This window comes from Canis lupus, chromosome 20 (genome assembly GCF_011100685.1).
Source record: "Canis lupus familiaris isolate Mischka breed German Shepherd chromosome 20, alternate assembly UU_Cfam_GSD_1.0, whole genome shotgun sequence".
Classification (NCBI taxonomy): domain Eukaryota; kingdom Metazoa; phylum Chordata; class Mammalia; order Carnivora; family Canidae; genus Canis; species Canis lupus.
The window spans coordinates 42,498,708-42,525,119 of NC_049241.1; the positions used below are offsets into that span (position 1 = coordinate 42,498,708).

The 26,412-nt window shown below is 47.3% G+C and overlaps 1 protein-coding gene, 1 long non-coding RNA gene and 1 pseudogene across 5 annotated transcripts; 1 reads left to right on the top strand and 2 right to left on the bottom strand.

The window, feature by feature from the left end:
* Positions 1-782, bottom strand: VN2R305P (vomeronasal 2 receptor 305 pseudogene; annotated as a pseudogene).
* LOC111091339 lies at positions 346-18,948 on the top strand. 3 transcript variants are annotated; one of them, XR_005374972.1, is made up of 4 exons: positions 346-515; positions 12,216-12,369; positions 12,963-16,661; positions 17,298-18,948. It is a non-coding gene; the product is annotated as an uncharacterized LOC111091339 (long non-coding RNA). The 3 variants fall into 3 exon arrangements; XR_005374973.1 differs by lacking the exon at positions 346-515 and adding an exon at positions 533-1,031; XR_005374971.1 differs by lacking the exon at positions 346-515 and having other exon boundaries at positions 12,032-12,369.
* On the bottom strand, positions 10,374-25,206 carry FAM240A (family with sequence similarity 240 member A). 2 transcript variants are annotated; one of them, XM_038566656.1, is made up of 3 exons: positions 24,993-25,206; positions 14,659-14,804; positions 10,374-11,090 (listed from the first exon to the last, which is right to left on the bottom strand). In XM_038566656.1, exons 2-3 carry the CDS (start codon positions 14,799-14,801, stop codon positions 10,958-10,960), a joined length of 276 nt encoding a protein of 91 aa, XP_038422584.1. In that variant the 5' UTR covers positions 14,802-14,804; positions 24,993-25,206; the 3' UTR covers positions 10,374-10,957. The 2 variants fall into 2 exon arrangements, with proteins under 2 accessions (XP_038422584.1, XP_038422585.1); XM_038566657.1 differs by lacking the exon at positions 24,993-25,206 and having other exon boundaries at positions 14,659-14,937.
* Between the last annotated feature and the right edge of the window lie 1,206 nt (positions 25,207-26,412).

A 26,412-nucleotide genomic window follows, 5' to 3' on the forward strand; every position in this document is an offset into this window, starting at 1 on the left:
TGGGGCAAGGAGGCAGCCTGGTCGGTCGGCACTGGAGGCCAGGAGAGAAAGGATCTCCATGGCCACGTCGGCCTTCCCGCTGGTGCTGTGATGGACAGGGAGAAAGGTGACCCAGGCGCTGCAGCACGCCCGCATGCTTGGACTTGGCTTCCTCGAAGGTTGTCAGACGGAGTCCTGGCCACAGCGATGCTCCCCAGGGCAAAGGATCCTAGGTGTCCCTGGACGTAGCAAAAGGCAGTTGGCAGAGGCCTCACTGCATCCAGTGGTGATGTGTGCAGATGTGGAGTGTGTGCTCATTTCAACGAAAGGAGAAGCGGTCTCAAGCAGACCCCACAGGTAACGACGTGGATCAAGGCACAGATGGGAAGGACCGCCAGGTGCTCCTGATAACACCCCTGCCTCCTCCTCTTCCTTGGCACGGTTGTCATGAGAGCCAAAACCACAGTGATGATTTTAGCTGAAGCAGCAGAAGTAGCCCCAGAGAAGCCAGAGGCGAGCATCATCTGTGGAAATACGTAGGTGCCTTTGTTGGGAGGGCCGGTGGAGAAGGAAGAGGGGAAGCCGGGAAAGGAGGTGAGCAGAAGGTAGCTGAGAGTTGGCTGTTGGCCTTGACAAAGGAATGTCTTGGTGCTTCACAGCGACCCCAAGAACCACAGCCACGGGGACAGAGACGCATAGATCTGGGCATGCGGAGCTGTCCCCAGTGGGTCTTAGTAAGCCAGGAGGGTTGCTTTTTTTGGGAGACAGTGATCTTGATTTGAGTGTGAGCGCTGATGGTATGGCAGGAAACTTGTGCCTGATTTTTGCTGAGTGGTCAGTGGTCCTAGCTCGGCTCTGGAAGGGACTCCGGGCAGCCTCCTCAGCACAGTGGCCGGGCTGGTCTGGAAGATGGGCTCTCCCTAGACTTCGGCATCGCAGGCTCACGTGGAGCCTGCAGTGGCTACAGCATTCTGCCAAACTCTGCTTCGTCCGTCGGGCCAAGAGGAGCAGTGATACAGAAGCTCAGGGAGAAAGCCGCCTGGCTTTCTAAGGTAGAAATCCCTGAAGGTTTGATGGGGTTTGTTCCGCTGGTTGGATCCAGGACCCTGGAGGACAGGGCTGCGGTCAGTACTGCGGACTGGCTTCCTCCTGTGGCTGGAAGCTCTGTTCATAGTCGGCATAGGTGTTCTATTGATCAAACTAAATGAACTTGGCTAGCGTGTCAGTCAGATGGATCGGGTCAAGACTGACTTCTTCTAAAGCTTGTGCAAGAGTCTTTCCAGAAAATGATACCGTCTTTCTCCTCTGTTTTACTTTTCTCTGTTCTGTCCTCTGCCTTCTTCATATCCTTCCCTCTTCTTTTATTTTTTTTTCTTAAAGATTTTATTTATTTATTCACGAGAGACACAGAAAGAGAGAGGCAGAGACACAGGCAGAGAGAGAAGCAGGCTCCATGCAGGGAGTCCGACGTGGGACTTGATCCTGGGACTCCAGGATCACGCCCTGGGCCAAAGGCAGCCACCCAACCTCTGAGCCACCCAGGAGTCCCTCCTTCCCTCTTCTTATCTTGAGATCTACATAGATTCAGGAGCTGTCCTCCAAGACAGCCATCTGGAACTGGTGGGATCTGAATGGGGACTGCCATTGTGACCCATGGGGGCATGGACCACCCATCACTAAAGCCTCTCAAGGTACCGGTGATGTTTATTATTAACTATAGGCAGAGGAGCTGCGGAGGATCTGGAGGTGAAAAGGCTGTGGGAAATTTCCACAAGCACCACACCCTTGTCATGCCCTTCGCTTTGTAGGCCAAATGGAAGCATTGGGACAATTATGAAACCCTAAAAAGTTCCTGGTCAGGAAGTAGTCTTGGAAAAGGGGGAAGCGTCTAAGCTTAGCAGCTGACATAGTCTGTTTTATGTTGACTTAGACAAGCTGAGCTAGTTGTCTGCTAAAAGGGGGAGGAAATAAGCCTCAAGTGACATCAGCCCTGCTTTGAATGGGGTGTTATTTAGGACTTTCTTATGGAGCAGTGTGCTTGTGCTATAGGCAAACGCTCCATTCATTCATCCAACAGTTAAGTTTTGTGTCTCATAACATATTGTAAGAGCTGTTCCAGACCCTAGGGCTGTACCGGATGCCAAGGCAGCCAAAGTTTCTGCCTTCACACTCAGCCCGGAGCCTCCCTTCATGGTCTTCTCCCATCTCATTTCTCAAGTTCTCCCAAAGCTGGCCTCCAGCCCAGCAGGTGCTTCATCCTGGTGACCCTTTCATACATTAGAGAGGAGGAGGCCTGTTGGCTCACCTCCAGGGAGTGAAGGTTTTCAAAGGGCAGCAATTAGGACTATTCAGATCTCTGAGAGGACCCCACACCAATGGCACAGAATGGAGCCAATGGGCTTCAAGGCCCAAGTCATCCTCTAAAGCTCTTTGTGACCTTGAACAGATGAATCCTATGTTACACATCTGTTATTTTCCAGAAATGAAACCAGGTTCCATAGAAACATGCTGTTTTTTGGGAAGAGAATTCCAGTAGAGCTTAAAAAATGACCAGTTACATCCGTACAAGTGGATGTGGAAATGTGACTTTATATATCAGTCCTACAAAAGTAACTTCATTCTGCTTGTATTTATGTGCATTACAAAAAAGCATCTAAAACATTGGTAACCAAAACACACCAATCAATAAGAATCCCGTTAGTACAGATTCAGCCTAGGAATACGATAGAGCCCAACAAGTGCTTGGGTATTTCAAAAGATAGACATCTTGCTGCGCCTGGGTGGCTTAGTCAGTTAAACGGCCAACTCTTGATTTTGGCTCAGGTCATGGTCTCAGGGTCCTGGGATCAAGCCCCATGTTGGGCTCCATGCTTAGCGGGGAGTCTGCTTGAGGATTCTCTCTCTCTCCCTCTGCCCCTTCCCCAGCTCATGCATGCACTCAAACACTCAGAGCTCTCTCTCTCTCAAATAAATAAATCTTTAAAAGAAAAAAAAAGACACCCCCTTTTGATACTCAGGGACAGGACATTTACAAATGGTTTCACTTCTCATCACACCCATAATAAAACCCTTCCCATGGAAATGGGGTCTCCAAATCTAAAACTCTTCTTCCCACTCATCTATCCTTGGCTGTGAGTTCATCATTCTCTCTGATGAGTCATACACATTTGCGCTGGAGACCAGCATGGAACCAGCCAAGATTCCTTCCAAGTCTCTACCCCCATTTAGTAGATCAAACGGGCATCAACGCATGAGATGTCTATTTTTACTATCTAAACAGTGTCCCAAGGAGCTAACATTCAAGACGTCTGGGCAGTGACTTAGGAATAGAATTCCTTCTCTATACTACACTCCATTTTGAAGGTACTACATCCACCAAGTTTCTTGAGTGACCTTCTACAACCCACCAAGCCAGTTCCCTTGTACCTCTCTTGAGTAAGCCATCACTCACGGACACGAGGCAACAGCTGCCCAGAGGAGGGGAGAATGGAGGACTGTGGGCTTCTCTTATAAATTAAGCTGTCTAAAGATGATACATTCTAATTGCTTTAGATTTACCATCACCCTTGAACGAGGGTCTGGTGGCCTGATTCTAAACCATGTAAGCTTTAGGTGGTGGAACTGACATTTTGAGGATGCACCTGGAAGATTTGTGAGTGACCTAGAAAGGGAATTGGGGTAATAGGTTTTAGTGGGAGTTTCTGGGAGAGTAGGACACCGGTTATGGAGAGAATGAAACTGGGGTTGGTGGAAGTTGGGGAGTGGGTGTGGAGACGCTTTCTGGAAAAATCTCTTTAGAAGAAAAAAATACTTTGATCTTAAAAGTCTAAATGTAGGAGCAGCCTTTAAGTGCACTCACCAGTCTTTGGTAACTCTGAAATTTTTTCACTTGTAGAAGCTTAGTGATCTGTTCAGTTGTTCACCCGTGACAGTCACTGTCTGTTTGCCTCCCTTAACCTACCACAGGTCAGGTACCATACTCCATTTATGAGGAACTATATTCGAAGTCATGATGAAGCTAAAGCTCAGACCAGAAATGATTGGCTAAGGTCACCTAGCTAGAAATATGCACCATAAGCTCTCTTCCTGTGTATTCAGATTATATGAAAAGTCAGCCCAATCCAGTAGGTACTTTGTGGCTTCAGAACAAACAGCACCAACTTCCTGGTCCTTGTGAAATGCTTGTTTACCCAGAACCTTCTCCTGACCACCAGGGCCTTCCTCCAGTGAGTACATGGTCCTACGGACCCGCTGAGAGAAACGAGTTTGAGAGCAAAGTCTTTGAAAAACCCTTGAACACTCTTGGAATACGTTAATGGTGACCTTATTTCTTCACCAAACATTTTGACCCAGGATCAGATATTGGTAGCACATTTGCAGGTGGGATTGCTCTCGAGAGCCCAGCTTATCCGGTTCTCCTGGAGATGGAACTGGGGAGGGTCAGTTTGCAGAATTTAGTCCCCAGGGTGAGCGGACTCTGGGTGGTCTCCTCCCAGGAATAAGCCTTCACACCAGATGTCTTGGACCAGATGTCTCAGACCAATGGTTTCCCCTTGAGCTGTAGCTTGGCATTCTAGAACATTGTCCAAAATCTGGGGCCTCAGGTCCTGGCCCACATTACAGGGGATGTGGATGGCTTCGCTCCTAAGAACCGCCTTGCTTCCTGATCGAGACCCTGAAATCCCCTTTAATCTCTATGATTCATGACTTTGGGAGTAAGAGAAATCAACTCCAAGCAGCTTAAAAGAAAGGAATTCATTATGAGAACCCAACAGTGCCTTGTGGAGCCCAAGGCCAGAAAGCAGCCAGACTCCTGGAAAGGACCAGCCCGGGCTGGAAAGCTGCCCAGGACCCAGGGAGGTGCTTTTTTCCGCCTCCTGTGTTCTTTCTCCAGGTGTCTGCTTCTCTCCTACTTCTTAGGGGTTACACCTCTCTGCTTTCCAGGCACAGCAGTGGGGGGTGGGGGTGGAGGGTGGGGGGGAGTGGCAAAGCAGTCAGATTTCCATGGTGCTGGTTCAGATACATGGAAGAAAGCGGACTCTTTCTTGGTCCCACCCCACCCTCTGGGGAAATGTCTGCTGCATCCGCACAGTGCTCTTTTGGGCCCGAGTGAGGTCAGGACTTGGTGGTTCAGTCATGGCTGTCGTTGGGGGCACAGATTTGGAGAGGGATAGCCAGGAAGAACCTCTCTGAGTTTGGTCCTGAGCAGACGCTGCTCAGAATAGTGAGGGTGGGAGTGTGACTGGGCCCGGGGCCCAACAAGGAGTCTGTTGAGGTCCTGTGGGGGCTTGCCATTTGGTCATAGTCTCCTTGGATCTGTGGGGACTGTCATTAGTTTATACTCAGTACACTTTTCACTGTTTATTTTGGAAGCCACTCCTTCTCCATTCCATGTAGACCTGAGAGAAATCATGCAGTATTTTTCCCTTTGTGGTTGGCTTGTTATTATTATTATTTTTTAAGATTTTATATATTTATTCATGAGAGACATAGAGAGGCAGAGACATAAGTAGAGGGAGAAGCAGGCTCCCCGAGGGGAGCCTGATGCGGAACTTGATCCCAGGACCCTGGGATCACGACCTGAGCCAAAGGCAGACACTCAACCACTGAGCCACCCAGCAGCCCCTATTATTATTATATTTAAATAGGCTTCACGTCCAGCATACAGCTCAAGGTGGGGCCCAAACTCACAATTCTGAGATCAAGACCTGAGCTGAGATCAGGAGTTGGAAGCTCAATGACCTGAGCCACCCAGGCATCCTTGTGGTTGGCTTATTTTACTCAACATGATGTCCTACAGGTTTTTTCACATTGTATACTGTGCCTGATATTCCTTCCTTTTTCAAGGCTGGATAATATTCCATTGTACGGATGCGCCACATTTTGTACGTTTTGGCTCTTGTGAAAAATGCTGCAAGGTACGTGGGTGTACAAATACATCTTCAACATCTTGTTTTCGATTCTTTTGGGTGTATACGCAGAAGTGGGATGGCTGGATCATATGGTAATTCTACATTTAATTTTTTGAAAAGCCACCATACTGTTTTCCACAGCAACTGCATGTACTGTTTCATATTCCCTCTAACAGTGCATAAATGTTTCCATTTCTCCAGGTCCTCACCAACACATTTTATTTTCTGTTTTTGTTTGTTTGTTTCTGTTTTTGTATAGTGACCATCCAGTGCGTGTGAGGTGGTATCTTATTTTGCATTTCCCTCATGATTAGTGATGTTGAGCATTTTCGCATGTACTTATTGGCCATTTGTGTATCTTCTTTGGAGATTTCTATTGAATTTCTACTTGAATATGCCAGTTCATCTGTTTTTGAACAGGGTTGTTTATTTTTTGTCATTGAGTAATAGGAGTTGTTTGTATATTCTGGATATTAGCCCTTTATCACATAGACGATTTGCAAATGTTTTCTCCCATTTCATGGGTTGCCTTTTCACTCTGTTAATTGTATCCAGTGATGTACAGAAGTTTTAAATTTTTATGTTGTGCAACTTATGTATTTTTCTTTTGTTGTCTGTGCTTTTAAGGTAATATCTAAGAAATCATTGCCAAATCCAATGTCATAAATCTTCTCCCTTATGTTTTCCCTCTAAGAGTTTTAAAGTTTCAGCCCTTATGTTTAGGTCTTTGATCCATTTTGGGTTAATTTTTGTATATGGTGTGAAGTAAGAGTCCAGCTTCATTCTTTTGTGTGAGGAGATTCAATTTTCCCAGGACCATTTGTTGAAAAGACTGTGCTTTCCCTCATTGAATGGTCTTGGCACCCTTGTCAAAAGTCATTTGACTACATCTGTGAGAGCTTATTTCTGGGCTCTCTATCCTATTCTTTTGGCCTATATGTCTGTCTTTATGCCAGTATACACTGTTTTGATTACTTTAGCTTTCTAAAAAGTTCTGAAATCAGGAAATGTGAGTCCTCTAACTTTATTTTTCATTTTCAAGATTGTTTTGGTTATTCAGAATTCCTTGAGATGCCATATGAATTTTAGGATGGATTTTTCTATTTCTATAAAAAACACCATTGGGATTTTTATAGGATTGCACTGAATCTATTGTTTGTTTTGGGTAGTATTGACATCTTAACAATACTGAGTCTTCCAGCCCATGAACGCAGAATGTTTCTCCATCAATTTGTGTCATCTTTACTTTCTTTCAGCAATGTTTTATAGTTTTCAGTGCATGAGTCTCTTGCCTGTTTGGTTAAGCTAGTTTCTAAATATTTTATTCTTTTTGATGCAATTGCAAATGGAACTATTTTCACAATCTTTTTCAGGCAGTTCATTGTTGGTTTACTAGAAATGTAATTGCATTTTGCATGTTGATTTTGTATTCTGCAACTTTTCTGATTTCCTTTATTAATAGTTCTAACATTTCTTTTGTGTATGTTTGTGGAATCTTTTGGGTTATGTATATATGGGGTCATGTCATCTGTGAACAAAGATAAGCCTTTTATTTCTTTTTCTTGCCTGATTGCTCTGGCTAGGCTCAGTACTATGTTGAATAGAGGTGGTGAAAGTGGACATCCCCTCCTTTCAGAACTCCATTGACACAAAGTTTAGATACTTTGTTATTGCCTCACAGGTCCTGAGATTCTCTTCCTTTTTTAAAAAAGAAAATTATTAGGGTGTCCAGCCAGCTTAGTTGGTAGAATGTAAGACTCTTGATCTTGGAATCATGACTTTGAGCCCCATGTTAGTCATAGAGATTACTTAAAAAGAAAAAAAGGGAAACTGTTTTTCCTTGTTGTCCAAATTAGCTAATTTTATTAACTATCTAAGCTTGGTAAATCCTTTCCTCTGTATTTTCCACCCTACTGTTGAGCTTATCCAGTGTTATTTTTGTTGTTTGTGGATTTTAGTTATTGTATCTTTAATTTCTAAAATTTCCATTTGGTTCTTTTTTTATATTTTTCATGTCTTTGCTGAGATTTTTAAACTTCTTCCATTTGCTTAAGGAGTGCTTGTAATTGCTTGTTGGAGCGTTTACATAACTGCTTCAAAATCCTAGTCTGATAATTCTAACATCTGTGTCCTCTCTGTACTGCTATCTGCTGATTATCCCTTTTCAACTCGGTTGAGATTTACTTGGCTCATGTTATAAGTAATTTTGGATTATATCCTGGACATTTGGAGCACAAGGTTATGAGACTCTCCCCTTTTTACAAATCTATTTTAGCAAGCAGTCAAGCTATTTATATTAAGAACGCATGTCCTGGCTCACTTTTGTGAGCTATGTTTTAAATGTCAATTACTTTTCAAAGCCTTTGCTGTGCTTTTGTGATCTGCTGCTTGTGTGCTACTCAGAGGCCAGCCTGGAATCTGGGCAGGATCCCACACCATAGTAGAGCTCTCAAAGCTTTTGCTGTGTTGATCCCGGTCAGTTTTATAAATGTGATGTATCCAGGACTTGATATTCAGATTTAAAACATCCCATTCTGTTGTGAATTTGTTGTATCTTCTCTTCCTTCCCAATCCCTAAAATTCATATGTTGAAGCCCTGAGAATTCATATGATGGTTTTTGAAAATGAGGCCCTTGGAAGGTAATTAGATTTGGATAAGATGAGGAGGGTGAGGCCCTCATGATGGGATCACTGTCCTCATAAAAAGAGGCCCCAGAGATTACTCCCCACCCATTCCTCCCATCCCGTGTGAGAACACTATGAGAAGATAGCAGTCTGCAAGGCAGGAAAGGACCCTCATCAGAACTGACATGCTGGCACTTTGATCTTGGACTAGAAGCCTCTAGCTTCCAGGACTATGAGAAATGGCCCTGATGCTTCTCTGCCCCTTTCTTTCCAGTCCCAGAAAAAGGGACTTGCCAGAGCACCAAGGCCTTAGCATAGACCTTCTTGCCTCTCAGGAGGCATCTGCGGATGCTCCTGGCTGGCCTTCCCACCTCTGTCCTCCTACCTTTCAGTGCAGGGTAACCCTCCAGGACCAAGGCCATTGTGGCCCTCCCCTGCCAACACCCTTCGGTGGCTTCCTGTGCCCTTGGGAGAAGCTCCAAGTCTCCTGGCCAACAAGACCTTGGAGGGTGATTTCTGCAGACTCACAGCTTCTCCTCATTCCCAGTCTTACGTTACTATATGTATTCCCTTAAGGCCACCAGGACCCACCATCCCTGTATCTTACCTTCATCAGGGTCACATTTATGTTACTAGCCTATTCTTAAGCCCTCCCTAGGCCAGGATGGGCCCCCTAGAGGGTGGGCAGCTTTGCCTGCTATAGCTCCCAGTGTGAAAGTCCTTTATGCCCAATACCCTTCACTTTTCTGCTGTCTTCTCAGACTGTGGCCTCCAGAGCCTGTGCTTCTGGGTTTCTCTGCAGTTCTCTGGTTGCCTAACACAGTGCCTGGTGTGTGGTCAGTGGGTCAATGAACGAATCTTCACCTGCATTTGGATCCCATTGTAGTTCATGATGGCAGGCCTTTGCATCTGAGAGTCCCTCACCAGCAAGCCCTGACCTCTCTTCTTCCTCTATTTAATTCCTATTTTCCTCCTACTCAACAAAAATTCCTCTGCCATCACAACACTCTCGCCTGAACCCAGCTGGAATTTGTAGTGTATTAGCTGAATTGAATCCCACGTTAAGGGCAGCCCGGGTGGCTCAGCAGTTTAGCGCCGCCTTCAGCCCAGGGCGTGATCCTGGGGACCTGGGATCGAGTCCCGCATCGGGCTCCCTGCATGGAGCCTGCTTCTCCCTCTGCTGCCTGTTTCTCTCTCTCTCTCTCTCTCTCTCTCTCTCTCTCTCTCTCTCTCTCTCTCTCTCCCCCTGTGTCTCTTATGAGTAAATAAATAAAATCTAAAAAAAAAAAAAAAAAAGAATCCCACGTTAAATGAAACCATAGAGGGAGGAAGGGCTCTGAGCCCTCTTCACTGAATCAAGTGAGCATGGGACCTGGGGAAATGCTCTCCCAACCCTACTCGCCTTCTGGTGGCTTCCATTGCCTTGATGAAGCCTCTTGGACTCCCTGAGGATGTGGATGGAAGCACTGTCTGGCACATCAGGGTGCTCAGAGGACTGGAACAACACACGTGCCGCTGCCCAGAATTACCTCTGCCTTGCTGTGTGTCCTGGTGACATTGGTCCTGTGCATGTAAGGCCTGCAGCCTTCTAGTACTTTACATGGTCTCTCGGAGCCCTTGTCCCAGGTGGAAACTGGGACATTTCAGTTTATACCTCAGGAAGTAGCAACCCTACCCTGTGGACCCAAGACATGGCTGGGGAGTGACTATGACATTTCAAAGTCCAGAACGTATATATGGCAAACACTTTGTTGGGGGTGGCCAGATATACTTTAGCTGAGCTGACAGAGAGCTACCCAGAGCAAGTGTGTTGGAATTTGAAATAAAGCAACAAAACATAGAGCGTGTACATCCGTGGTGGCAAGGCAACCAAGCTTTATTAAAATTATCCTGATCTGATTGAATGGTTCTTGGCAAACAGGCTTTGAGGAAGCCAATTAAATTCACATGAAGGAGAAATAATATTAAATCAATTTCTTGACAAACGTTTTTATGACTATTTACAGTATAGCTATTTCTGCAGATGGGAGCATTTTTCTTCTCACAAAAAGAAAACAAGAGAAAGGATCATGAGACACTATTTCTAGGAGAGATGCGAAATGACACTGGTGGGCAATGTTAAAGTGTGACCATGAAGATCAGATCCTTCCCTGACAACCCCCCTCCCAGCATGTGCTTAGAATTTAAAATATGTAGATTTGAAAATTAGAAGGTAATTGTATGGAGATAAAGTATGCTACATGGATGCTAATCTCATCTTTAGAGGCACTCAGGCTAATATCCTGGCCCCCACGTGGAGGTGCCTGACTTGGCTAATAGTGCCCACTTGGCATCGAGGAGGACGTGCGGGTAAATCTGTCACGGGTCAGGGTAGTGTGACATCTGTCTGGCATAGCTCAGGGACTCGGGCATTTGCACTGATTTCTACTGGCAGAGCCACCTTAGTGCTTTGAATCCTCTTGTGTCAGCGAAGTGAGAAGCTCCCGGCCCATGTTTGCCCGCTTTTCTGTCTCATCTGGATTGTTCCGCAGCCTCAGCTTTGCTTCCAGTCTCTGCCTCCATTCCTCTCTGAGCCTGAAAATAGAAACCACACAGCAAGCAGAGCACCCATGTCCATGGCATTTGGCTCAGGGATGCTTCCTTCCTCCCCCCCCCTCCACCAAAAGTGTGTGTCTGTGTGTTTGTGTGTGCATTTAGGTTTTATTTATTTATTTACTATTTTATTATTTTATTTTTTATTTTTTTATTTATTTATGATAGTCACACAGACAGAGAGAGAGAGAGAGAGAGAGAGAGAATGGCAGAAACACAGGCAGAGGGAGAAGCAGGCTCCATGCACCGGGAGCCCGACGTGGGATTCGATCCCGGGTCTCCAGGATCGCGCCCTGGGCCAAAGGCAGGTGCTAAACTGCTGCGCCACCCAGGGTTCCCTGCATTTAGGTTTTAAAAGGTATGCAGGAAAAAAAAAAAAGGTATGCAGGGGGACACCTGGGTGGCTCAGTGGTTGGGTGTCTGCCTTCAGCTCAGGGCATGATCCCGGGGTCTTGGGATTGAGTCCTGCATTGGGGTTCCCTGCAGGGAGCCTGCTTCTCCCTCTGCCTCCGCCTGCTGCTCCCTCTGCTTGTGCTCTCTCTCTCTGTGTCAAATAAATAAATAAATAAAATCTTTAAAAAAAAAGGTATGCAGAGGACTTGAAATTTAAATATATGCATATTTTATACTTTATAGGTATATATTTAGCTCTCACTTCTGTTCAGGCTATTCTAATATTAATCCCTCAAACTCTTCCTTTGAGAGAGCAATGTATTTAAAATACAGGGAGAAGGGATCCTTGAGTGGCTCAGCGGTTTGGCGCCTACCTTTGGCCCAGGGTGTGATCCTGGAGTCCCAGGATCGAGTCCTAGGTCAGGCTTCCTGAGTGGGGCCTGCTTCTCCCACTGCCTGTGTCTCTGTCTCTCTCTCTATGTCTCTCATGAATAAATAAATAAAATCTTAAAAAAAAAAATACAGGGAGAGGAGCCCTGGCTGTCTCAGTTGGTGGAGAACGCAACTCTTGATCTTGGGGTTCAAGCCCCATGTTGGGTGTAGAGATTACTTAAAAGTGAAGATAAAAAACCTTGAAAAAAATTTACAGGGGGAAAAAACCTCTGTCCATATAGAATTGTTTGTTCACTTGGCAAAGTTATTTTTCAAAAACAGGTGAAATAAAGATGTCTTCAGCCATACAAAAACGGAAAGAATTCATCACCAGCAACCTGTTCCTATGGGACACATTAAAGGGAATCTGCCAAGGGAGAATGACACCAGATGGGAGATTGGGATCTGCATGATGGAGGGAAGGGCACCTGAAAAGGTAACTGTGTGGGTGTATTAATAATTTTCTCTCCCACCTTGAATCTCCTTAAAAGATAATCAGTGTCTGAAAGCAAAACTGTTAATGGTGTTGTGTGGATCTGTACAGAGGATCTGTACTTTGCACCAGGGCACAAGGGCCAGGTTGGGGGGGGAGAGTGGGTTTGTGCCATTGTGAGGCTCTCCCACCTATAGGAGACCACGTGCCGCTCGATGGCATACTGCGACAAGGGTCGTAAAGCAACCCCTAACCCCCGCTTCAGCCGTCGAGAGAACAGGCAAGAGATCGGTAAGGTTGTGGAGCCTTCGAGCCACACGGCTGAGCGCCGGCCCCCACGCTCAGGGAGCCGGGACCGTCCTCAGCCTCTCCTCTGACTGCCTGTGGCAAAGTAACAAGGAGAAACCGAAGGCCCGGGAGAGCTGCCAACCCGCCCCGACCTCAGGGCCCGCCCGTCCTCTGGCGTCTTGTCTCTGCGGGGTGCTGTCCTGGACTAGGCTGGACACAGGGGAACCGACCCCAGGCATGTTTTCCTGTCCTGGCCTCGGCCTCGGAACAGCCTGATGGACTGGGACCCTCTTCTCCATTTTGTGCAGGGACAAGATGGAGCAGTGGGTGAGAGCAGAGACCTTCTGGAAGGGACCACCCGGTTCAAATGGGAGAGGGGAAGAAGGATACGTAAGTTGGAGTCTTGCCGTCCCACCAGCCAGAAAGCTTATTTCCTCTTACATGCATAGATGGGCCCCGTGCACATATGTTTTCATGTTTCAACAAACTGCAGTCTGTTTCGGAGCTGATTTGCTCACCCCCTTGGGGTGCGCCTCACTTTCTGCATCTTCTTGGAGCAGTTCCACTGCATCTAGGACCTTCTATGGGTTCCCCGGGGAGACACACGCATGCATGGTGGGGTGGGACACATGTATGCACGGCAGGGACACGCGTGCATGCACGGCATGGGCAGCATGCTGAGTGGCCTGGCCTGGGGAAGGAAGATGATAGGGACTAACTGAGAACTAACTGACCGTGCACCTCAGCTTCTCGATTTCCCCGGAGGGGACTCCGGAACATGGCCCTCCAGCAGCTGGGACAGGCTGCTTCTCCTTGCCTGCGGCCAGGAGAGTATGGCTGAGCAGCTCTCCACGTGTGGCCGAGGCCGGGAGGGCCTTGGAAGGCAGCAGTGAGTTCAAGTCATGTGGATCGGTGCATACTCTCAGCCCAGCGAGCGTGCACCGGCCGCGTGGGGTCTCGGCCAGCGCACAGCTGCCCCACCACCCCCGGCCACACACGAGCTGTGCCCTTTGCAAACAGACAGCGGCTGCGCTGTGCCACGAGGGGACAGGGGACCCAGATGGGCCTGTCCCTCACTGGCTCCCAGACGTGGAGGCAGTGGGTGAGGGTGTTGAACTGCCACCGTTCCCACAGCCACGGCAACCTCCGTTTGCCCAGTTGCATTACTGCTCTGCAGTGGGCAGACTGGCGCGGCTACAGCAGGGATGCGCGGCAGAGGGGCGACAGCCCATCGGCCCCCCTCAGAGAACCTCAAAGGGTGTCCTGTGTCTTCACCCAAATGAGCACCGAGAATCTGCTTTTCACGGACACATCTGCTAACCTGCTCCCCAAATTTAGTGTAACCCTCACGCCCTAGAAATGGTGACAGAGGGGAGAGATTTTTCCATCTATAAAGATATGAATCAAAGTGTACGTTTGTTAACGTAGAAGAATTTTTTAAATCACTGCCCACAACTATAGGTGGTGGCAGGACCATATGCAAGGAAAATGAAAATAATTTTGTTCTCTAAGATGCCCATCTGGCATTCTTTTGGGGAAGTCAGTTTTGTTCTTAAAAAAAAATAAACAGGGTGGCAATGCTATGTCCATGTGCCTTCATGGTGGAGACGCTGATGGTGGTGAGGTTGTGCATGGAGGGATATAGGGGAAGTCTACTTTCTGCTTAAGTTTGCTGTGAACCTAAAACTGCCCTAAAAAAATGAAGTCTATTTTTAAAAAAGACTTAAGTTATTTATTTGAGAGAGAGAGAGAGAGCTCATGTGCACACATGAGTAGGGGAAGGCGCAGAGAGAGAGGGCGAATCTCAAGTGGCCTTTGACTTGGGGTTCAACCTCACACCCCCAGGGCGGGGCCCGTCGCGGGGCTCGAACTCACAACCCTGAGATCATGACCTGAGCTGAAATCGAGAGTCGGATGCGTCACTGACTGAGCCACCCAGGTGTCCCCGAAAATAAAGTCTGTTTTTAAAAACTAGTTTAAAAAATAGACAAACGAGCCACATACTTTCTCAGGGCACTCCGTCCCAGGCGATACTCCTCGGATTCCCGGTAGTAGGTCTGCTTGCCAATCTCCCGTTCCCAGAAGCGCTTGAGCTCGTGACAGGTGTTCCGGCAGAAGATCTCCCGGCGGGCGTACTGACTGTTCATCCCCTGAAAAGGAAGGTATCAATTGAGCCCCTTCAGCCTTGAGCTCCCTTAGATGCTGGGGGGTACAGGCTCTTTTTTTTTTTTTTTAAAGATTGTATTTATTTATTCATGAGAGGCAGGGACACAGGCAGAGGGAGAAGCAGGCTCCATGCAGGGAGCCCGACGTGGGACTCAATCCCGGGTCCCCAGGATCAGGCCCTGGGCTGCAGGCGGCGCCAAACTGCTGAGCCACCCGGGCTGCCCGTATAGGCTCTTTTGAACCCAGTCCCTGCCATTTATTTGAGGGGACCCCGGCCAGCCGCAGAACCTCAGCTGGGGGATGACAGCATGATCTGGCTGCTTGTCATCAGGATACAGGGATGGGACTGCAGAAGCCCCAGTGGAGCGGGGCTTGGCACAGGCACCTGGCAAATACCTCTGACCTTGCGTCCTCCTCCCAGAAAAACGGGCCTTCTCAACTTTGAATCCCCAGGCAAAGCGTGCCAGGCATCTGATGTGCGGTCCGTTGCGTTACCTCAGCATCCCCACGAGTGGGCATTACCTTCCTCGTTTTGTGGGTGAGACGTGTGCTCAGCCAGGAGACTATGGCCGAGCAGCTCTCCACGTGTGGCCGGAAGTTAAAGAACTTGCCCGTAACTCCCACGACTGCAGAAGGCAAGCCGCATGCTTCGGAATGTTTTCAAGCCCTGTGCTAAAGGGGTTTGTCACACAAAGTGACACACCTGGAGCAGATGGCTCGAAGGTGTATGCATGTGTGCATGCACTTTTGTACGGGACTGTACGTGTCAGACACTCAAGGATGCTCGCTGATTTACACGAAGGAGCTCTGCCCAACTCCAGACCTCAGTGGGTGCAGGGGACAGGCCAGAAGCAGGAACTGGAGGGGCAAGGGGTGCAGAGAGAGGAGCGGTGGGCTATTGGAAATATCCCGGGAGAAGGTCTGACCAGGCAGCGGAGGCCAGGTTAATGGAAAGCGGACGGGTTCACAAGGCATCTTGGGGGTGGCAAGGGGTCCCCGTGGAGACTTCAATGCCTTTGCACAGGTGGGAAACAGCAGAGGAAGGAGCTCCTTGGGCAGTGCTGGGCAGAGTCTGAGCTGCCCGGGTGCGACATCAGGGGGAGGTCCTGAAGGGGCGTCTGGACCCAGGGCCCGGCACTCAGTGTGCAGATCAGGACCACAGCTCTGTCGCAGATACCGACGGGGGTTTCAAGCAAGATATTGGCTCTGGACCTGTTTGTCCATCCACTTGACACACCTTCTGCTTGTCAATAAATTCTCCAGGCCTCAGTTTTCTCAGCTGTGAAATTTCTCTGAAGATGAAATTTGATCACGAATGTGAAACTATCTAGCAATGTATAAATTTCTGAATAAATATAACTTGTGTAGTTCATAAACCTCAAATTGTACAGGGCTTAATACGATAATTAACGGTGGGTAATAATAACCTCCTCCAACTTTCTATAGAGATGAAGTAATTGCACTTCTCTTTCCTTCTGGATCAGTGGCTTGACCTTGGCTGCCCATTGGAATCTCTTGGGGAGCTTTGTGAAAACCTGACGCCCGGGCTTCATCCCCAGGGGGTCTGATTTGAGCAGACCACTGTGTGGCCTGGGCATCAGGGTTTTTGAAAGCTCCCCCTGTGTTTCCAGCGTGTGGCCAAGGTGCAAACTGCAATCATGGACCGTGTCCTCCTGTGTGCTGGGTCCAGGAAGGCTGAGGTGATGAGGGCTGGGCGTAAAGGCATAGAGATATCACGGTCACAGCCATCTTGCAAAGTATGCACTTTCCTCCCCCATTTTGCAGGTAAGAAAACTGAGGCTTGGGAGTAGCAATTTGACTTTATCAAAGTCATTCAGGTGGTAAGTAGGACAGCTGTCATACTCATGACCCAGACTCTATACCCTGCCCCTAACTGTTCCCTGTGGTGGAGGAGAGTGACTTTCTTACCTCCTGGATGTGCTCAGTGATCTCGTACTTTCCTGGCAAAAGAGCAAAGAGCTCATTGACTGCAACAAGCCCCCCCACCCCAGAGCAGAATTTTTCCGAAATGAGGATTTTTCCTGTTTTATTGCAATGTTGTAAGCATTAGCAGTGCTCGATAAATACCTGTTGAGTGAATAAATGCCCCCCTCGGCCTCCCAGTTATCTTTATCCTGAAGGGCTGGCCTGGCAGTGGTGGTGGCATCGAGGGGAGGCGTGTAGGGACAGGGTGAGGGGCATTCCCATGTCACGTTGCCTGGCCACTGGCCCTGGTAGACCGGGACTGTGTGTATTGCTGTAGAACATGCTTCTGAAGGAGGGCAGAGGAAAGAACTCTATGGATTCTGACAATTTTGAGTTCATATGAAGTTTCTGGCATTCAGAGGAGAGTCACTTTGGGGAGGCAAATGCTCATTAGGGTTGTTTTTTTTTTCCACAAAATTTGGAGGGCTCATTTTTACTCTGAAGGTTTTCATTTTTTTGTTTCGTTTTTGTTTTTGTTTTTTCTTATTTAGGAAAATAGAAGCCTGAGCCTGAACACGGACTATGTACAATGTCAGGGAACTTTACAACTGTTCGCCCGGGTGCACTAGCTGTGTTCAGGTCTGGGGGCTGCCAAAGCTACACACTTGGGAGCTGGGTTTGGAGAATTGCTGAAAACAAGGGGGGCACCAAGCACATGATCACATGGATCACATCAAGGAGAGACCAGTGGAAGGCAGGCAGCAAGCTGTGGGAACCACTCATTCTCCATCTGCTTCAGTCATTCTTTGGGCTGAGCTTCTGGGACACCAGGCCAGGGGAGTCACCGAGAGCAGAGGAGGTTAAGGAAGACTCACAGACCCAACGCCACGGGCCAGGCGAGCCTCATAAGGGAGGGAAGCACCTGTGCCCCATAGCAAGCTGAGGGCAGAGACCACTACAGAGTCCATTCACATCCTACCCATGACATCAGAATGCTTTGTCTTGGACCCTGTTGGCCCCTGGAAAGAAGAGTTTGGGCCACATTGGGCCCGTTTGCAGCCACGAATGTAATGTATCCTATACCCCTCTTACAGGTGTATTCCCACCCTGTGCCCCAGGGCTGACCCCCAAACCGTCTGTAGGTAGCCCACCTGTGCTCTCCAGATGTCCTCAGGGTGCCCTGCGCTCTCCAGCTCTCTCTTCTTTTGCTACAGAGAGCCTCAGAGTCTCTCAGGGCCTCTCCCTTCCCCAAGCCACACTCTGTTCCTGGTTTGCCGCTCTTCCGTCATCCTGTCCTGGCAGCTCCTGGAATCGGCTATTCGTGAAATCTCATCTTGCCTGTAGCAGGTGTGCAGGTGCACCTGTCCTGCTTGCTTAACGCGGTGTGATCCCTGCTCACCCCCGGGGCCCAGATTCACATCCAACAAGCGAATGGGCACCCTGCTGGGGTCACCCCAGAGCTTCGGGATTCTCTTTATGTGTTTTGCACCTCAGTTTTGTCGTCTGTGAAATGGGATTGTGATGAAGATTAAATCAGATCATGTTCAAGACAATGCCTAACACAAATGTGTCAAGCGTCACGCTGTGTGCTGGGCTCTGGCAAACCCAGTCCTGGCCCTCTGATTTTCTCAGACTGTTGTCTGAACAAGGACATCATTAGCCACAGCTAATAGAGTATAATTGACAACCCCAAATTAAGTGTCACTTTTCCTTATTTGTACATAATATTGAATGTTTGGCTTCTTGAGTATGTGGTTGAGCTTCATTTAGCTTTGTACTGGTCTTCTGGGCACTACTTAGGAACGGTTAGATAACAAGGCAGAAGTGTTTCAGGTTTTCAGATTGGACAAATGTTCCATATAGGGTGATGCTCAGTGGAGCGCTTGATAAAAACTTTTGACTGGTGTCATTTTTTTTTTTAAGATAGATTTATTTATTTTAGAGAGGGAGAGCATGCACGAGTGGGAGGGGCAGAGGCAGAAGCAGAGGGAGATAGAATCTCAAGCAGATGCTGCACTGAGCCTGGAGCCCGATGCAGGGCTCTATCCCACCACCCATGAGATCGGGACATGAGCCGAAACTGAGAGTCGGATGCTGAACCAACCGCACCATCCAGGTGCCCCTGATTGGTGTCATTCTTATTTCCTTTCGCCTCTGATACATCAGAGATGAGCCTCACCATGACCATTCATTGGAAGGTGCCCCACATGTGTAAGAAGGAAGATGCCTGTTTTCCCAAGGAAGAGCGGGGGTCCCACTGGTTTCACCCCCATGATTGGCATCCACCTCCAGTCTTTTTTGTTTGTTTGTTTTTAAGGCTTTTATTTATTCATGAGAAACACACAGAGAGAGGCAGAGACATAGGTAGAGGGAGAAGCAGGCTTCCTGTGGGGAGCCCGATGCAGGACTTCTTCCAAGGACTCTGGGATCAGGACCTGGGCCAAAGGCAGATGCTCAACCACTGAGCCTCCCAGGCGCCCCTCCAGCTCCACTTCTATCTCTGCCGTGTTATTTCATAACCCAACTAGCTGTTTTGCTGGAAAATACCGGTGGCACAATGGTGAAAAGAAGCAAGATCTGCTCTAAGAAAAAAATGCATTTTGCTGTTAGACAAATTACCTCATCTTCTCCCAACCTGTTCCAGTCATTGTCCCCAGTATGACCAGAACCTGTAGCAGCTGCTTTCCTCAGTCATGTAGCATCAGGGAAACACAATTAATGACAACTTTTGGGAAAACATAAAAGTAAAAGAGGAAAGAGGGAGTTAAAGATATCTAGGACTCCTAGGGGAGTCAGCTGAGTGCAGAGTCTGTTTGAGATTCTCTCTCTCTCTCTCTTCACCTCTGCCCTGCCCCCACCCCTGAATTTTCTCCCTCTCTCTTTCTCAAAGAAATAAATTTTTTTTTTTTTTAAAGAAGGACTCCTGGATGGTTCAATGATTAAACATCTGCCTTTTGCTCAGGTCATGATCCTGGGGTCCTGGGATCGAGTCCTGCATCAGGCTCCCCACAGGGAGCCTGCTTCATCCTCTGCCTGTGTCTCTGCCTCTTTCTGTGTGTCTCTCATGAATGAATAAATAAAACCTTTAAAAATAAATAAATAAATAAATAAATAAATAAATAAATAAATAAATAAAAAGATACCTGGGACTCCTAAGCTCCCAATCCCCAAGGGCTGATACCTGGCTAATACAGGGTCCCTCCTCATCATACAGATTCATCACACCAGCACTTCCTGTGACAGGAGCTGGGATGGAGGATGGGGCCCAGGAGGAACCACCAGACCTGGTCTGAGGGGTTCAGGGTGCTTCTCAGGGGAAAGGATGTGCAGGGTGAGTGGACAGGAGCCCCTAGGGTGCAGGAAACATTGACACTGCAGAGGTCTGTGATGAGAGCCCTGCAGAAGCAAAATGGCAGGAACGGAGGTGGGGGGTGGCCTGGGGTGGGGGTGGGGATTGACTTCAAAGGGATACAAGGACTTTCTAGGATTATGGAAATGTTCTATATCCTGTTTCTAGAGATAGTTTGTCAAAATGAATCAAGCCATACACTGAAATCGGGTGAATTTTATTGACATAAGTGCTATCTCAATAAAAGCAGAGAAGCAATGTCTTCTGTCCTTGGACTAGAGAGAGCTCCATCCAAGTTCCCTGGTCCTAACCTCCCCCAAGACACTGCCAGCACCTCAGTGTAGGGGTTAACCCATTCCTCCACGGGTAGCAGATGTTTCTGTAAGCATTTGTGGTTGGGTTTCCAGGCTTCTAAAATGAAGACAACTACTTTGCAGAAATGCGGTGAGGAAGATATCCATAGTTGGAAAGGCCTTTGGACACACAAAGGATTGTTCTTGATAAACAAATGGCTCTATCCTCTCCAACTCCTTGACCAAGAACACCAGCCACTAGTGCGCTCCCTTTAAGAACATCTGTAGCACTACTTCTAGCCCATTGCTACCAACTCGGAAAAGCCATAACTTCTGTGACAGGAACTTTACTTGACAAAATCAATTTGGTGCTTACAGAGAATGACAGCATGGGACACCTTCACAGCAGGTCAGTTAAACAAACTGAGTTGAACTTTTACCCATCTGTGAGGCTTCTGTGCTGCATGAAGGGCAAACTAATGTTAGTGAGTCCACTAAAACAGAGGCACACTGGTCTCCCATGAGTCCTGATACTGGACAAACCATCTAATTTTCCAGATCTGGAGTTACTCAGGGGATTAACTATTTTGTTAGGAGGAGCAGCTATTTTGTGATGATTTTCCACAATGTTTCAAAAAGCTTCATGGGGATCATGGCTTGAAATAGAACACAGGGTTCCAGTTCCAGATAAATGGAGGAAGCACACTCTCCCTCTGTCTTTCCAAAGAATGCAGCTCCAAAGACTGGACCAAGGCACAGGGTGGCTGACTGAAGGCTCCAAAAAGTAAACAGTAGCAGACCGGAATCCCTATCCTATCACCTTTGAATGGTGCCAAGTTTCCCATTTTTACTCTGGGGTCCCCATTTCAGACTCAGGGCAATGGGGGGACCCAGAAACAAGACACAGCCAGAGAGAGCTCTGTGTCCCCTGACTCTAGGGAGAAAGGACAGTCGCAATGTTCAGGGAACGAGGGAAATTATATGCTTTTTCCTTTCTCTAGTCTCTAGAAAGTTCTGAGGGGCGAGAGGCTCAGCAATGGAATTGACCCGGTGGCAGCAGCAGGGCTGAATAGACACAAAACCGGAGGATGGCACAACTTGTTCTGCTAGGAGGGGCTGTGGGCTTCTCGGTGGAGCGACCTTACCCCCTCCACTGCTTGTCTTCTCTCAGCACCCCCTGCACTTGACTCCAGATGTAAGTGTAGCGCCAGAAGCATCCAGCAGACCAGGTAACCAAAGCCCTGGTTTCTGGCCAAAGGACTGCAAAGGGGAGTCCAGGGAACTGGAAATTACCAGAGATAAATAGCACGGAAGGAGCGGACCTCAGGAATGAGACCCCTAGGAATTGCTCACAGATGCCTAAGCTGGCCTCTGGGCTGCACACATGTGGATCTGACCCAAACAAAGCACTAGCAGAGAGAAAATCATTACAGACCTAGAAAAATTGAACAGCATCACCAGCCAGTTAGATCTAAGTGTAATTTATAGACCTCTCCACCCAATGATGTCAGATTAGATTCTTTTCTAGTGCTCATGAAGCAAACCACAAAACAAATTCTAGAACTAATTCCTAGCAAGGGTGCAGGACATGAGATCAATACCTAAAATCAGTATGTGCTAGCAATGAACGACTGGAAACTGAAATTAAAAACACAACACCATTTACAATAACTTCCCCCAAACAAAATATATAGGTATGCATGTAACAAAGCATGTACAAAATATATTTGCTAAAAACTGCAAAATGCTGAAGAATGAAATAAAAGAAAAATTTGGTAAATGGAAAGACCTATCATGCTAATGGGTTGGAAGACTCAACATGGCAGGGATACCAGTTCTCTCAAAAGTATGGTGTAGACTTGTTAACAACTCTAATAAAAACCCAACCTGAAAGTTTTATAAAGACAAACCAATTCTAGAATGCAAATGAAGATGCAAAAGGTATAGAGTAAGCAGTTTCAAAAATGAAGAATAAAGTTGAAGGAATCCCACTACGTGATTGTCAGACTCACTACAAGCTATCATGTGGTGTTGGCAAAAAGTGTCAGCAAAAGTCATTGGAACAACAGGACACCAATATGCCAAAAACCAAAAAACTTCCTCTACTTAAGCCCTGGAACTTATTAACTCAAAATGGATCACAGATCTACCATAAAATCCCAAACTGTAAAACTTTTAGCAGAAAACATAGGAGATTTTTTTCCCGTGGCTTGGGGGTAGGCAGAGTTATTAGTTATGACATCAATAGCACAATCCATAAAAGAAAAATTGACAAGTTGGGTTTCATCAAAATTAAAAAATTTTGCTCTACAAAAGACACCGTGAAGGGAATGAAGCCCAAGATACAAACTTTAAAAAAATCACAGAGATGACAAAGGGTTTGTATCCAGAATATATAAAGAACTCTCAAAATTCAACAATATGGAAGCAAACAACCAATTAAAAATGGGCAATGTGCTTTAACAGACACTTCATCAAAGAGTATGCAAAAAATCAAATTAAACATCAAAAACATTAAAAGATGTTGAACCCCATTAGCCACTAGGGAAATGCAAATTCAGACCAGATGGAGATCCACCATACCCGTAAAGAATGGCCCAGATAAAAAATCACTGACAATATCAAGTGCTAGAGAGGATGGGTGTGGAGCTATTGGAAGGTTCGTTCACTGCTGCTGGGATGCCACGTGATACAGGTATTACCCCAGAAACCAGTTTGGCAGTTTCCTACAGAGTTAAACATATACAGCAAACCCACTCCCAGGTATTTAGCCTAGAGAAATGCCCGCTCGCGTTCTAGCAAAAACCTGCACACCTGTACACGGTTCTCTTTCTAACTGCGGAAAAAGTGGAAACAACCTAATAGTCCTTCAGTGAATAAATGGATAAAAACCAGCAAACATCCATACAATGGAATACTGTGAAGCAATAAAAAGAAGCAAGCTATTGACATATTCAGTAACTTGGATGAATCTCAAAGGCAACATGCTGAGTGGAAGGAGCCAGTCCCAACAGACCATATTCTCTATGATTCCATTTATATAATGTTCTTGAAAAGACAAAACTATAATTGCCTGGGGTTAGTGGAAGAAGGCGAGGATAACCACAGAGGCATGGCATAAGGGAGCTTTGCGGGGTGATGGAATTGTTCTGGGTCCTGGCTGGGATGGTAGTTACACAGAGCTGTATGTTTGATAACCTCATAGAGCCCAGCATGCACATGAGAGTCATCTTTTGCTGTAAAGGTAAAAAATAAAAATTTAAAAATAGGGGGTTCCTGGGTGGCTACGTCGGTTAAGTGTCTGGCCTCAGCTCAGGTTATGGTCCGGGGTCCTGGGATTGAGCCCAGGACTCCCTTCCCTTTCTCCCTCTCCCTCTGCCTGCAGCTCCCCCTGCTTGTGCTTTCTTTCTCTCTCTCTCTCTCTCTCTCTCTCTGTCAAATTATTTTTAAATATTTTAATTATTTATTTATCAGAGACACAGATTGAGAGGCAGAGACATAGGCAGAAGGAGAGGCAGGCTCCCTGGAGGGAGCCCAATGTGGGACTCAATCCCAGGCCCCCAGGATCATGCCCTGAGCCAAAGGCAGACGTTCAACTGCTGAGCCACTCAGGTATCCCTAAATTTTTTTTTTTAAATAGGACAGAATTGTCTTTAGTAAAACGTATCTTGACTTTTTGTTGATTTGATAAGATTCAGTCATTGATTATGTAAAGGTTATTTACTATCCCTGAAACACCGCTGAACTCTGACAATTATCCCATGAGCCAGCGGCAGGGGCATCACCTAGAGGTTGTGGGAAACATAGAATTTATCGAGACCAGAATCTGAATCAAAAGCTGCATTTTAACCTAACCCCTAGGTGATTCACATGCATATTAATGTTTAAGAAGCTCTGGTTTAGAATTACAGGACCCCAAATCCACTAAGTGCTCTTGAGCCTCAGCCTCCTGAGAAGCCCACCCTGGCTCAGCATCTGTTTAATCATTTCTTTTTTTAAAAAAATATTTTATTTATTTATTCATGAGAGACACAGAGAGGCAGAGACGTAGGCAGAGGGAGATGCAGGCTCCTCACAGGGAGCCCTCTGCGGGACTCCCCGGAACCTGGGATCATGCCCTGAGCTGAAGGCAGATGCTCAACCGCTGAGCCACCCAGGCGTCCCTGTTTAAATAATTTCTTGAGGGTATTGGTTCTGGGGGTTGTAGCATCTCTTCTCTATAGGCACTGTTTTTCTTTCTAGTATTTCATTTTATCAGAATTGTGTTAAGTGAACACTGGCTCTGATTTCTGGCTTTCTCACAGAGGTTAGCTCGCTTTGAATGCATCATTTAAATATATATATATATATATATATACATATATATATATATATACACACACACACACACATATACACACACATATATATATATTACATATGAAAAGTCCAATTCAGATTTCCAAGTCCTTCCCAAGCAGATGCAAGGTAGGAGGGTCAGAGGGAAAGATGCACCCCAGGAGCTGAGAAAGACAGGCTCTTACGAGGACTATACTCATTTCGCTTTCCCTGAGAAGGGCAAGAGAACATCCACCCCAGGCACACTCAAATTCAACATCCTGTACCTTTGAGATGGAGCTGCTGCTGCCTCGATCGCGATCACGTAGAAAGGAGGGCGAGCACCACAGCTCTGGGGGTTACGAGGCTGCCTCCTGGTCCCAAAACCTCAAGGTCCCAACCCTTTATATGCAGAGCGGAGGAGTCACAGAAAGGCCTCAACCTTTCAAGGTTACGTGCACCAAATTAGTAGCAGAGTCACCGAGGTCTCATTCCAGGGACACGGTGGCCTCCTTCCTGGTGAAAAATAGCCCCTAGCCCCTGCTCCCCCTACCTACCCCTACCCACCCCAGGGCATGCAGGCTTCTGGTCTGGCAGGCCCTGCGTGACCATGACTTGGCTGGAACCAGAGTTACAGTTCAGAACATGTTCTGGATTATCCGGGAGCTCACACCCGCAGTGCATCAGGCAAAGCTGCCCCTCCACCCCTCAGAGGGTAAAAGAGCCTGGGATGGCGTGACGAGTCACACTTAGAGGTCACTTTACAGGACGACTTAGAGAGGCGTGTTGTCCTTCGGAGCTGCTAATCCATGCAGGGAGCTTGGTGACGACCTTTTACGGTCTGTTTGGATCCCCCCCCAGCCAGGGGGGAGCGCAGGAACTGGCCACTGGTGACTCTCTTCCAGTGAAGGGCACCAAACCTGGGACAGGCTTCTCAGTTGAAAGGGACCTTCACGCCATTTCATTTGTGTCCTTGAGTGAAACACCTGGGATGGTCCCTGCCTGAGGACTGTCTGGTCGTTATCCAACTCTGCTGGGTCACTGATACGCATGCTTATAAGTCAGCAATCCGAGTGGCAGTGTGGAAGCCCAGCCCTGCATGCCCTGCGGGTCTCCAGAAAGTGAAGCCAGGTAGGATCGTGGGCCTCGAACCCGTGGAGCTATTTCACGAAGGCTTCCCCTCCTCATGTGGATGCCCCGGGGGAGCAGCGGAGCAGCCGCTGAGGCTTCTCATGGGGAGAGAGGGTGACAGGCCACCCTTCCAAGCACCACCTCTTCACAATGACACCCACAGCAACCCTGACATCTCCAAAGCACATTTAAAGACAAAATCACCCATTTTGCTTTTCATGTGTTTCTGCTGGTAAGTGTAATATCGCAAGCAGAGAGGATAGGATGATAAGGCTAGTAAGATATTTCTACTGCACATTTTTTTAATATCCCCTTTCTTCTTTACAGAAAAAAAAAATCCACAGGGACACCTGGGTTGAGCGTCTGCCTTTGGGTCATGGGTCAGGTCATGATCCCCGGGATCCTGCCGGGGTGTCTCTGCCTCTGTCTGTGTCTCTCGTGAATAAATAAAATGTTTTAAAAAAATCCACAGTGGAATTGCATATTAGGTGAAAGATTATCTTGAAAGATTTTTTTCTTTTCCCACTGCTGAATGCTGGCAAAGCCTTTCTGGTTACATGGAGTTCCTCAAACTTT

Excerpts from the sequence above, each read along its gene's own strand:
- FAM240A (XM_038566656.1), bottom strand. The coding sequence starts at position 14,801 with ATGAACAGTCAGTACGCCCGCCGGGAGATCTTCTGCCGGAACACCTGT. Across the intron at positions 11,091-14,658 it reads GGACGGAGTGCCCTGAGAAA|GCTCAGAGAGGAATGGAGGC; the intron begins GTATGTGGCTCG and ends TTCTATTTTCAG.